The sequence below is a fragment of the Zootoca vivipara genome, chromosome 8 (genome assembly GCF_965207765.1).
Source record: "Zootoca vivipara chromosome 8, rZooViv2.hap1.1, whole genome shotgun sequence".
Classification (NCBI taxonomy): Eukaryota; Metazoa; Chordata; class Lepidosauria; order Squamata; family Lacertidae; genus Zootoca; species Zootoca vivipara.
This window is the reverse complement of record NC_142591.1, coordinates 25,992,604-26,006,092: the sequence shown is the minus strand read 5'-3', so window position 1 is coordinate 26,006,092 and position 13,489 is coordinate 25,992,604. Positions and strand designations below refer to the sequence as shown.

Here is a 13,489-nt window from a genome sequence, read left to right as displayed (position 1 = left end):
TTTGGAAAACACAGCACTATGCTACATAATGTCACAAAAAGAGGCACCATAACTTTTGCATCACCTTTGGGTCTATAGGCAACCAGCCCCATTCTTATTTACTTCCCATTCATTTGGTTAATTGTGAAGATTGGAATGGTGGTGTTGACTGTCTATGAAAGCTGACAGCAGAAGTATCTTATAGCCATCTCATTCAGTCTCTGTCTTCTTCCCACACTACTGAATGAAAAACTAGCCAATAGGCAAAGAGCTTAAAACCAAGCCTTTGTGGTCTGTAAATCAATCCAGAATTCAGGCAGCAAATCCTATACTTGATGTTTTGATATCTTTCACAGTTCTGGATTTTTCCTCCCTTTGGTCTTGGCTTTTGAGAAGTGTCATGGCTTTGGGGCTGGACTCCCCTAATTCAGGGGATGAGATCAGGTATTTGGAATGAGAAAGGGAATTGCCCTCTGGTCCAGCCCTAGGTGTACATGCAAAAGTACCAGCACCTCTCCAGGAGCATAGCTGCCAAGTTTTCACTTTTCTCGTGAGGAAGCCTATTCAGCATAAGGGAAAATCCCTGTAAAAAAAGGGATAACTTGGCAGCTATGGAGCCTCTCCAGCCTGAGGACTCCAGCTTAGAAGCACTAGTGGAACCACAGTCTCCCCCACTATGTCAGAGTCAATGACTGCTAAAGTAGCTGGGTCCCTTTAGTTCCTTTCATGGAAGATGAATCTGGCTACTGAGATAAAGCTGCAGCGCCTACTTAAAGTTCAGTTTGACGATGACTGCTGCTGAAGCAGTATTTCAACTCTGCAGTCTAAGACTTGCATGGAGCTGTCCAGGGTTTCCACTGAAACCGTGCCTTGCAGGGTCACAACATATCACTGCTCAAAACAGAACAATAGGGCCACAGCTCCCATAGATCAGAATGTCTTGATGACAAGGCACGGGAGATAAATTTACTCACTCTGCTAAGAGAGGGTGAAGGACATGCCTTCTGAAAGAGCACTAGATACCTACATGGCCCTCACTGATTTCTAGGATATTTTTTTCTGAGTGTGCCTTAAGAGGCACATGCGTGCCCCCCCCCAATTCTGTTCAGTTATGAATGCATAACAAATCCAGAGTTGTATCGGTGTTCCTCCACCTATAGGAGGTTCTTTGTTCCTGAGGAGGCATGGAGTGAAAACACAGAGATCTGATTTCTGTAACATTCCCATTCTCCTGTGTCACTTACAATGTTGTTCTGAAGCTCCCCCCCCCCGCCAGCCCTCATAAGAAGATAAGGGGCCTGCAGAGGGAGAAATCACATCCCCCTTCCACTCTACTGGATCAAAGCAACCTTTCATCACTGGAGAGGCACAATGTGATAAATCTTTGGGCTGCTTTCTTTCTTATTAAAATGCACAACATAAATAATTGTGTAAGTGATGTATACCCATCAAGTAAGATAACCTACCTGTCTCTTGAACCCTCTGCTCCCTCTTTTATTTCCAGATTCCAGTTCTATCCTCATACCGTGGATTTGTGCTACCAGAACTCTTTGGTACGCACTAGTGAAGAGTTGGCCATGATTGTGGTGGGACCTTTGACCTTGAACACAGTGATGCTTCTTATGGTTCTGATGAGATGGGGCTGTCAACTGTTGTTTGGCTCATTCCCTTCTTACTTGTCAAAGCTGATCATTGCTTGGGGACTGTGGACAATGCTAGACCCTTTGGCAGTGTTTGTAGTGGATGCCTTCCTGGGGGTAAGTCACTTAAAATAACTTTGATATGAGTCCTTGATGTAAAAGTTTGTTTTCTTCAATGACTCATCAAATGATATGAAATTGAAATTCTACCCCTGGCGACAGCATACAAAAGTCTTCTTCTTTCCCCCCAAAAAATAAAAAATAGAAAATTTTATGTTATTGATCACAGTTTTGATGGTAAGACATATAATCTCCCTTCTCCCTACTGCTCCCCAATAAATAAAACAAAAACGAAAAACATAGATTTAAAAACAACAACGTTAAAGTGAAATGCTCCAATGATTGCAGCAACCTTAGAGATGATGGCAATATCACAGGAAAGCTAAGGAATATTTTCAAAGAAATGAACTAAAAATAATGTAGTATAACTTCTGTCTCCCAACCCCCTCACCCAAAGCAATAGCTGCATGGTATAAAATGTGTAGAAAAAATGTGGGGTTTTTTGTTTTTAATAAAAACTTTGACAGTTGTAATGCCAAACCTTTGCTCTCATCCATGTCTACAACTTCTTCAGGCATTATATTGGTACTGCCTTTTTGCAAGTGGGGAAGTAATGTTCTATGCACAATGCCACTGGATGGTTGTATGGAGGGGCTGGTTGTGCTATTTCTCCCCTCTCTTTTAAGGGAGAAGGAGCATAGAAGTGGGCACCAATTGCATGAGGTTGTGGGTGCATCTGCTTCTCTACTGTGCAAAAAGGAGGCACTCCCAAGGCAATCTGTGAACTGAAGCAAAAGTAGCCCTTTCCAATGCTTTCAGGAGGAAGGAAGAGAATTGGCCAGTGGCATAGCTGTCAAGTCTCCCATTTTTTTGCGAGAAACCCCCGGATTTAAATCCGTTTCCCGCTGGTCTCCCGAATTGAAAAATATCCCGTAAATCCCTCGGATTTGCAGCTCCTGTCGGCGCCCGCAGCCATGCCCCGGCTGGCTGCTTGCTCACTTGGCTTCGGAAATCACCTCTGTGCATGCCCAGAAATGATTCTGGTGCCCAGACATGTGGACACGGGCAGCCCGGCACTGGAAGTTGCTTCTGCGCATGTCTGGATATGCGCAGAAGCGACTTCCGGTGCCGCGCCACCACTGATCCCTTATTTTCCCTTATTTGCCTATCCGGAAGTTGACGCCTATGGCCAGTGGAATGGACCAAGCTTGGATGGTTTTAGCCCTAATTCACACATAACTCATGTGCAAAGCATTCACAGTTTCAAGCTGGATCAAGGCTGCTCTTTTCACATGCACAACCATTGTTGTCCTAGACACTGTTGCCCTTTGGGATCGGTATGGTGGCAGGCAAGGAGACCAACGGTAGGTGGAGGCAACTAATTCTAGTTTGGTCCCCATCCTCCTCCCTGCTCAGTTTTAAAAGGCCAACCCTGAGACTAAGAAGGAGGAAGCTGACTTGCAGTCTCACCCCTGTTGTTGTTTAGTCATTTAGTCATGTCCAACTCTTCATGACCCCATGGACCAGAGCACGCCAGGCAGTCCTGTCTTCCACTGCCTCCTGCAGTTTGGTCAAACTCACTCCCTAGTCTGGTTTTAAGTAAGAAGGCAGGCATGTGGAGGTTGGCTTGGCGCAGGCTGAGGTTGGTGGGGCAGTGATCCAGTCACCTTAATGGACCAGCACTCCATGGGCACCAACACTGCAAGTGGTACATTTATTTGCATCTTATTTCACAAAGTGACGTGAAGTATGAAGTCCATTATAAAACCAATAAAACAATAAAAAGGTTCATGCCTTCCATGTAGAATGAATCCCAAGAGCCACCAACAGCACTGTCCAAATGTCCAGGAGGATAAAAAAAATGTATCTGCATGATGGCACCTGGAAGATGCCAAAGCAGGCCTTTCTAGGGAGAGTATTCCACATGGAAAGGGCTACCATGGAAAACCCATTCTCTTGTTCAGCATGGGGACACCAGTCTTTGTGCAAGCAGTTGCTCATGCACAGATGCTCCACATGATTGGAACATCTAACCATGGCTATTTTTGAATATCTGCTGGCACAAAGGAGTTTGCATGCACCAGCAGCTACTCGAAGAGCAGAACTAGCCCGGTAGTTTGGGGTCAGGGGTGGGATGTGAGTGCAGCCCTGCTCCAGCTTGAAACTGGGTGTATTCTGCATGCAGGTAGTGTATGAATAGTGCTTTCAGGATAGGTAAGGAATCAGAAACAAAAATTTGTTTTTCTGTCAGATTTTCCCCAGGGCTCTCAGCTCAGCTTGCCAGTTGCCTCCCGCCACTAACCACCTGGGGTCTGTGGCGGAGCCTTGGCAATGCGCATCTTAAACCAGGCAGTCAGGACAAAGCAGCAGCATCCTATACCCTGGGAACCAGGTTTAACTAGAAGATTCCTGAACTGCTAAGACTTACACATGTTGGTAATAAGCGGCATCAAAAAAACCCAAAACATTATTTGCCGATTTACTCGCGGAAATATTGGGCCGCATCTTTTCAAATTGCTGTTGATGTCAACAGGCCAGGTTTCGCCCTATAGATATTGTATTTGCTCGAACATGCATTAAACACTTAGCAGAACATAAGAGCCCCTGCTTCTGGCTAAAGCGAACAAAGAGATGAATTTGGATAAATTGCCATCCTCTGCAGCAAGTTCAGGCAGAAACAGATCTGAGAATTGAATGTCTGTGACCGCTTCTAATTTGACTTTGATAGAAAAATACATTGCGTTGAAAATTGCCAATATTTTCCACCAAAACTACCCGCACAAGGAACGCATTTGACTGAATGCCACGCAAAAGGGGCATATCCCGTTTCAGAATGAAACCGAATCCCTTACATGTGTTTTCCATATTTGTACTTGCAATTTTGCTTCCCGCCGTTGGCATTCCTTCAGCTGCTATTTCAGATTTACTTGCCAATCAATTTATTTTAGATCAAGCATTTTAAAATGTTATGTTGTGGTAATGTGACATGAGTTATTTTAATGATCTAATATCTTTTTTAAAAAAATTCTAAGTGGACTTAGCGCTTATGAAAGTTGACAGATTGATAGCCCTGGAAAATAGGGACCCATGTTGACTCACTTTCATTTATTATTATTATTATTAAAGGGGAAAGTACAGATCACTTGACAGTGCACTTAAAACACAAAACAAAGAAAAGCAATGACATGTGATAATAAACAGTATAAAGCAGAAACCCCGTCCTGCAAATATCTGAGGTTCTGTTTCCTCTATAAATAATTAGGCGCCAATGTGATTATATACTATTGCTTGGCTTTCTTCTGTATATTCTGTTTTATAGATTATGTTGGAAAGCGTTTTGGGACTGCTATGTAAAATCAAGGGTGGCCCATAAATAATAAAATAACAAGAATGATTGGTTTTTGAAAATGCAGGCTCTCCAAACAGGGCCAAGGCAAAACTTGGCAGGTCAGGAATAAACCTAAGGGAGAATCCAGCTTATCAGAGGCTGAACCTGACAGAATCTGTACTGGCTTTTTAGGAGGACTGGGGCGAAGGTTCTCAAATCAATATTTGCAGTGGTTAAAGAGAGGGTGAAATTGCCTACCCCCCCCCCCTTGTAAGTTTGTAGTGTGATTTGTGACACTCACCCAGGAGTGTCTCTCCCCAGGTGGGGTGGAGCTGCAGTAACAGCCTCCCAGCAAGGATGTTGCTGCTGCTTACAGGGAGGGGGAGGCGCAAGCTCAGGGTGCACTTCCGGAGCCAACTGTGTACTCCTGTCCCTGTACCTGGACACACCTGCAGGCCACTCCTCCAGCTCCCCTGGCCTCCATTTGGCTGGTATTGACATTTCCCCTCCTGACTGCCATGCAGTGATGCTACATCACATCAGTGTGTCATTCTGGGGGTGTTCGGGGACAGTGGAATGGCACATGCCAGCAAAACGAGGCTAAAAGATGGCTGGTGGGGGTCACCGCCTGACCACACTGAAAATCACCGAAAGGGCCCTTCTTTTCATGTTCTGTAAAGTGGCCCACAGGGGTGAGAAGGGGTTGTTTTGGCCTTCGGGCCATAGTATTGCTTATCAGATGGAATATACCATAGTTTCTTTTCAAGTCAGACCATGGAAACACTGAGTGGTCAAGCTCACAGCAATTGCATGACTTCTCAGTCCTAAATATGGACAACTCCTCCAGCAGCAGGAGAGAGAAACCACCTACCACAGTGCCATTTCACTTTAGTGTTGCTGTCAACCTTTAACTATCCCTGTGAACCACCATGCGCAATGAAGTAGAAATGATAACACCACCATGAGCATTTATTGATTGACTGACTTACCTTCTTACTATGCTCTCTCTCTCTCTCTCTCTCTCTCTCTCTCTCTCTCTCTCTCTCTGTGTGTGTGTGTGTGTGTTTCAGCGTCTTCACTATGCTCCAGGCAAACCCATTGCTGACTGTGCCAAGATGTACTGGCTTTTTTTAAGAATTGAAGAATCTGGCGTTCTGGGCATTTTGATTACCCTACTGCTTTACACAATGCTGCTTCTCATTTCGTCTACATCCCTGTACCTGTATTTTGTGAGGTAAGCTCTTCTTTCTTTTTCACTATGTCAAAATGTAAGATTCTTTCCTCTGTACCCAAATGGCCAGCCACGATTTCATCAAACAAAATGGCACAAATGCTGGTTTTGGTGTAGCAAATGTACCGAGAGAAAAAGAGAGAGAGAGAGAGCTTCTTAAACTTGCTTTAAGTTTAAATTCAGGCCTTTGAACAGCTATTTACATGGAGTGAGTAAGAATAACAGCCACAATGTGATTTTCCCTCCTGCTCCATTTCAGGCTACTGATGGCCTGCAGGAGGGCTGTGCAACATGTTGTGGTCTAATACTTTTTTGGGCTAATTTAGGGGACTATCCAAACCCCACCCATCAGCCAGCTGGGGCAGGTGGGGGCCAGGATAATTGCTGAACCAGCTTGGAACTGGGGCAGCAGTCAGGCCCACTGACATCATGCAATGGCACAGGGACTAGCTCGATATCCAGTAGACCTCTACCCAATTCCAGAATGCCACATTTCATGATACTATTTGGGTTGTACCCAGCTAAGTCACACTCAGAGTAGACTCAGTGAAATCAACTGATCAGATGCACCCACTGATTTCAGGGGATCTTCTCTGTGTATGACTCAACTGGATACAACCCTTTGTCCATTTGTATGCATGAAATGCAAACAGAGCACAGACAGTGAATCAACCGTGATACAGTTGTAAACCAATGGGTATAATATCAGTGCAATTGATGAGTAAGGCATGTTCGCCAAAGCTTACGGCAAGTGATTTGGTGCCTAGATTTTGTTCATAAATAACAGTCATAAGAATGAATGAATGATTTATTTCAGCTTTAAGCTCATATAAACAGTCCTAAGTAGTCCTTAGAATGCTAATCCACTCTATTAGGTTCCCATTGACCTGAACTTCCTTTTTTAAGGTGGGTGTGGAACTATGCATGGTTTAACATTACATGACTGTTTCTCTCTCTTTCTCTTCATTGAAAGTAGCAGTAAGATAGGGAGAATCAAGAGTGGAACCCTTGCACAGATCAGCCAGTGGGGAAAAAAATGAAGCTAATGCTAATATCAACAGAAATGTGTGCTCTAGCCAAACAATATGAATAATTTTTTTTCAGAATGGCAAATGAGATTGCTAGAGAGGGATAGTTTGCACACAAGTAAATCATTCCTGTCTTTATATTATCAGAAGCGCCATTGCATCAAGTGGGGCAGGGGGAGGGAATACGCAATATAAAACCCTACAAAGGGAATTCAAATCTTCTACATTCCTGCAAGCTGTACACAAGTCCAATGTACTGGTAGTCTAGTTAATTAGTTTTTGAGATGTTAATGCCTTCTTAATCATTGACTTAATAGTTTCGAATGGCTTCATAAGTTTTAGCTGCTGTCGTTTATTACTCAGGAAAATTAATTTAAATTAAAACATTTGTAAGGCAGATTTTTATGAGAATATTATGAACATCTTCATTGTCTGGGGAACAGGTGTGGGATCATCAAAGATTCTTTCCCTTCTGGATCAATCTTTGCATAATGTTTTACAATAAAGGAAAAAAGGTACTTCATTGGGACAATGCATCTTTTAAAATTCTTCATAACAAAATAATAAACCAAAGCATGCATGACAAAACTGGTTACATTACAGAAGCTTTCCCAAGCATTTCGCTCCGTGGAAGATACAAAGCACACAATATAATTATACCTGGATTTTTAAAAAGAAACACTTTTGTTTTATTGTGCACGGAAATGTCTATTGATAAATGCATTTCTGAGTGGCTACGGAAGTATCTTGTTGCACATTAAGATATTTAGGCTTAATGTGCACATAGACATTTTTGTATACATCAACTTTGCATCTTTTGCCCATTTATACTTCAACACAAATCTCACTGAAATGCTTTTTATACATGAAATTAACTCAGGACTTGCAAACTTTACCTGTTTTGGGTGGCAAATAACCAACTGTGGAACTGATCCCCCAAAACTACTTCTGTTGATTATTTACCAGATTTGCCTCCCACAGGCTAGAATGAAGCTGATAATTAAGGCTGCAATCCTATCTGTAGTTTCTTGGGAGAAAGTTCCATTGAACTCAATGGAAATTACATCCAAGTATCTATATACAAATTTGTGCCATAAGATAATTAGAACAAAGCCAAGATCCTTCCAAGAGCTTAGTTCCTTTACAGGTCTAGCTAACCTTGACAAAGGTTAGTTGCAAATCAATTAGGATATCAAGGATCAAATAGAGGAGAATGGAAGACATATGCAGATATGGTTCAACCTAATGAAAAGGATTCAACATTTCTGCTTCCAACCATAATGATGTGAGTGAATGAATAAATGAATACATATATCTGCCTGACTTAGGAACTTTAGTCAGGTTTCCCCACTCCAGTTATCAGGGAATGGGGATCCAGTTCTCTGCATGATTCGGCATTTTTATAATTTCGATGTGATTCATTCCACAGAGATGATAGCACCAGGCAGAACTCACTGGGGAGAGCATTGTCCAATCAGGGAAACACAACTTAAAAGGCTCCCTGAGAGATTTTGTGAGTTATCATCTCAGTCCTTGCCAGAGACAGACAGGACTCATCACCACCATAAGCTTCATGAGTGGTTTTGTTGGTCATACATTTATTAAAAATTGAATTTAAATAAAAGGAATGAAAATAATAATAATATGAGAGCTAGGTATTTCTCTTCTTTCATTTGATGTGGTTCCTACTTCAGTGTACCTGTTTAATGATAATACTTCATTGTAATATTGCTTCCTTATTTTCTTTTTTGTCTAGATTTTGGCAGTATAACTTTTACAGTAGTGAAGGGTGCTTTTTTCTGCCTTTCAGGATGCACAATGAAGGCTGGTTATTGGATATATTCAAAAGGATTCAGAGTGATGAGGCAACTTTATTTGTTCCATTTGACCTGGAAATCTCCAACCAAGAGTTGAGCTACATTGTGAAAAAGGCAGAACAGTGGAGAGGAATCAATGGTGAAAAACGAAAAGTGAGTACCATCAGAGCTTTGCAGCATGTTGGTTCAGGGGTATCTTTTTTATTATTATTAAAAAGTTGATTCATCTTTGAATGATATAGGGATGTTTGAGGAATTCATTTGTTAATTCTGGTATGAATTGACCCGATCCACATACTGTATTTACTCGAATGCCGTGCACATCTTTTTTGCCCAACCAAGTCGCAAAAATTAGGATGCACATTAGATTTGATGGTGCCAGCAAATACTTTTTTGGTTTCAAGGTTTTGAAAGTTGAGGTGCACATTAGATTTGATGGCATATTAGATTCACGTAAATACAGTACAGTGGTACCTCGGTTTATGAACACAATTGGTTCCGGAAGTCTGTTCATAAACTGAAACGTTCATAAACTGAAGCGAACTTTCCCATTGAAAGTAATGGAAAGTGAATTAATCCGTTCCAGATGGGTCCGTGGCATTCATAAACCGAAAATTCATAAACCGAGGTGTTCATAAACCGAGGTTCCACTGTACTATATTATGAAAGTTCAGAAACTGGGTTTATAAATTAGTCAGTGAAATGTCCAGTATTAAGAATAGCGGCATTGAAAGGCATGATGAGAACAAGTTGACCACTGAACTGACTCAGGGATCTGGGCAGGGAGAATCACCTAAAGGCATTTATCAGGAATCAGGACATGGGAGAGGAAACAAGACAGTGGCTCAAGGAGGCCAATTCATAGTCCACTTACTATAGATCAACACACACTTACCTGGTAGTAAGTCTAACTCACCTCAGTTGGACTTTTATCTGAGGTGCATTGGGCCACAATGTTAAAGTTGTTGTTGTTGTTTAGCCGTGTCAGACTCTTCATGACCCCATGGACCAGAGCACGCCAGGCACTCCTGTCTTCCACTGCTTCCCGCAGTTTAGTCAGACTCATGTTGGTGGCTTCGAGAACACTGTCCAACCATCTCGTCCTCTGTCGTCCCCTTCTCCTTGTGCTCTCCATCTTTCCCAACATCAGGGTCTTTTCAAGGGAGTCTTCTCTTCTCATGAGGTGGCCAAAGAATTGGAGCCTCAGCTTCAGGATCTGTCCTTCCAGTGAGCACACAGTGCTGATTCCCTTCAGAATGGAAAGGTTTGATCTTCTTGCGGTCCATGGGACTCTCAAGAGTCTCCTCCAGCACCATAATCCAAAAGCATCAATACTTTGGCAATCAGCCTTCTTTATGGTCCAGCTCTCACTTCCCTACATGAGAAAACCATAGCTTTAACTATGAGGACCTTTGTCAGCAAGGTGATGTCTCTGCTTTTTAAGATGCTTTCTAGGTTTGTCATTGCTTTTCTCCCAGGAAGCAGACGTCTTTTAATTTCGTGACTGCTGTCACCTTCTGCAGTGATCATGGAACCCAAGAAATGTTAAAGTAGTTAAGTAGTTAAGAGAGCCTGCCAAAGCTTTCAGTTTTCAGGAAATCCCCATAACATGTAGACCAACCGAGAAATTTGTTGGTGGGTTAGGTGGGGCAGTGGCATTTCCATTATTTGGCTGGTTAATATGGAGGCAGTGGGAGTGAAAAACTAGTAAATGTGGGGATTCTGTCTAATAAAATAGCACTGCAGCTAAAAGGATGCAAAGTCTGTAAAGCTTTAACTGAGAAAGATCAGCAGTTTGTATAAATATATGGCCTCACTTGTCACTGCTATAAACATCTGGTGCTGTTCTAATTATTTTCCAGTTTCTTTCTCAATGAGAGTTTTGACCCTGGAAAACATAATAAAAAGGTGAATGTGTCAATTGAACAAGCAGATACTGTACACTTAGCCGTTTGTGAAGTCATTAGTGCCTGAAAATCTCCTTTGTGAATTTGGGTGCTTAATATTCTCTGTATGCTCTCTCAATGCTCAAAGATTTGGTATTTTAGTATTTGGAATTTGAAGTCCATTGATATCTGGTTTAAATGTTTAATATCTGACCATCAACATTTGTGGAAATCAGCATTTGTCAGTATTTAGCACCTGGTATGTAACAGGAGATTGTGGTAGTTTTCAAACTTTGTACCTTCAGGGAAAATTTTATCTTTAGGAAATGCTTTCCACACAAATTTGCCTGACAAAGGACTATAACCTCTTTCAGAATAAACTCAGTATGCATTCAGTTCACCATAAGAGCTTTCTAGGAAAGATCTAAGAGATTACAGGAGAGTTCAAGGATGTCCATATTTTTAAGAGAGGAGCAAAATGAAGCCAGGAAATTCAATCCCAGTCAGCCAGCTTCAGTTGGGTTGCATCCAACTATGCATGTTCATTAATTTCAATGGATCTACTCTGAGTAGGACTAGCATTAGCTACAGTTCAGCATCTGTCATCTGAAGGGCAACAAAATCCACAATAAGAACCATCTTCTCTTATTAAACCAATCATATTAAACCTAATTTCTACTTTGTATGTAATGATAGTTCTGTGAGTGGTACATATTAGTTATGGGCAAACTTACCATGTCACAATCCAATGGTGCAAATTAACATGAAAACTTATTTAGTTCAAGTATTTAATGAATTTATATGCCACTGTACACATATGCACTCTTCCCATGGTGGCTTACAGCATACACAAATTATATATATATATATATATATATATATATATATATATATATATATATATATATATATATATATGATACCCCAAAATGCACTAATAATAATAATAGCAGGATCTTTTTTTAAAAAAAAAATTCTTCTATTTAGCACGAAGGTCTCCAAGTACTTTGGATGACACCAAAGAATATCTTGGGAAAGTAGCATGTGTGTTATAGCATAATATGGCAGTACTTGTTCATTTCCAATATCTCACTGTCCCGGGACCTTAGAGTGACAAACAGGTAATTAATTAATTAATTAGGAAACATCTGAGCATGTGCAAAGTTGGCAGAGACTAGCTGCTTTGTCATTCAGGCTACATCAATTAACTTTCGATCCAACTAAATTTTAATTTACAAAAAGTTCATTGGATCAAAGTCGAGAATGATAAACTTTTGATATACATCTTACAAACTGACTTAATATTGGCTTTTGGCATAGCTTATAACGGATTCCAGAAAGTACATACATACATACATGCATACATAATTTTATTTGCATGTTGCATTTCCTTAGTTAAAATCATGCTCAAGGAGACTTACAATGTGACAAAAAATGCTTCATTACAAACATAAAATCGTCATAAACAATAAATAAAATATAAAAAGTACACAACCAAATTAAACAATTTCCCAAAAATATTAATAAGATCTGAAATAAAGAAACAAAAAATTAATATCGTAAAGCAGCAGCAGCCCCTCCGTACCCTGTAAACAACACCCCAACCAAAGATTCTGTTCAGTAGCTTCAGCTTTTTGCAGCCAAGATGGTCTCTAGCCTTGCATCAGCCTCAGCTTTTATAGCTGGAGTAAGTCAGGGCCCCGCCCTCCAAGACCAGTTGGAAAAGGCCCGCAAAGAAGGCATCATGACTTCCAGGACTCACAACCAAGATGGAAATTTGAAAGAAATCCTGTTAGAAAGTCCATCTCAGGTAAACTTTCCCCAGAAGAGAGCACAGCTCTGGAACATTCTCTAGTCTGAAGGACAAATCTATTTACATCATTACAAATCTATGGACACCGATCTTGACCTGTTCCTTCCTTGTATTTATTTTATTGATTTATATCCCATCCTTCACAGCTTCCGAGGGCAGCTTGATTATTGTGCTCAATAATGCATGACTAGGTGTTATTTGGAAGCAATCCATTGCGTGATGTTCCTGAACAGACACTGTGGAAATCTGTGTTTCCAGAGCATTGGAAAGCACCGAGGTAAAACCAGGAAGCAAAGCTCCATCAGCATCTACAGCGTTCTCCCTTTTGTCCACATTCCTTCTTTGGATCCTTCCCTTCTCTGTACCTTGAGACCCTCCCATGATACCAATGCAATTCTTGCAGTAGGAAGGTCACGTGGTACCTGGTGCAGATTATTTTTTAAAAAAAATTGCCTGCAAAAATGGTTTTATGTTATTTGGTATTTTCTTACAAAAGAATGTGGATTCTGAGCCTCTGATAACAAATAGGCGGCTATGGACAGATACTTAAATCTATAGGATGGATTGTGTTTTGGTTATTTTAAAATTATATTTATATTTATACATTACTTATATTTATTTTATATTTATATTTTATTTATAATTATTTTTTATTCATTTAATAAAATTTATTTTAAAAACCCTGAAAAGTGGTTTACCAAAACAAA

At 40.9% G+C, this 13,489-nt stretch overlaps 1 protein-coding gene across 1 annotated transcript in view; it reads left to right on the top strand.

The window, feature by feature from the left end:
- The window catches only part of LOC118090247 (uncharacterized), a gene marked incomplete at its 5' end in the record, with an annotated part of 136,561 nt that overhangs the window by 93,484 nt on the left and 29,588 nt on the right, over positions 1–13,489 (top strand). Inside the window, 3 exons of the mRNA XM_088675166.1 lie at positions 1,484–1,736; positions 6,078–6,241; positions 9,077–9,236. Of these exons, the coding sequence (XP_088531292.1) occupies positions 1,484–1,736; positions 6,078–6,241; positions 9,077–9,236 (577 nt within the window). The remainder of the gene's footprint in view (positions 1–1,483; positions 1,737–6,077; positions 6,242–9,076; positions 9,237–13,489) is intronic.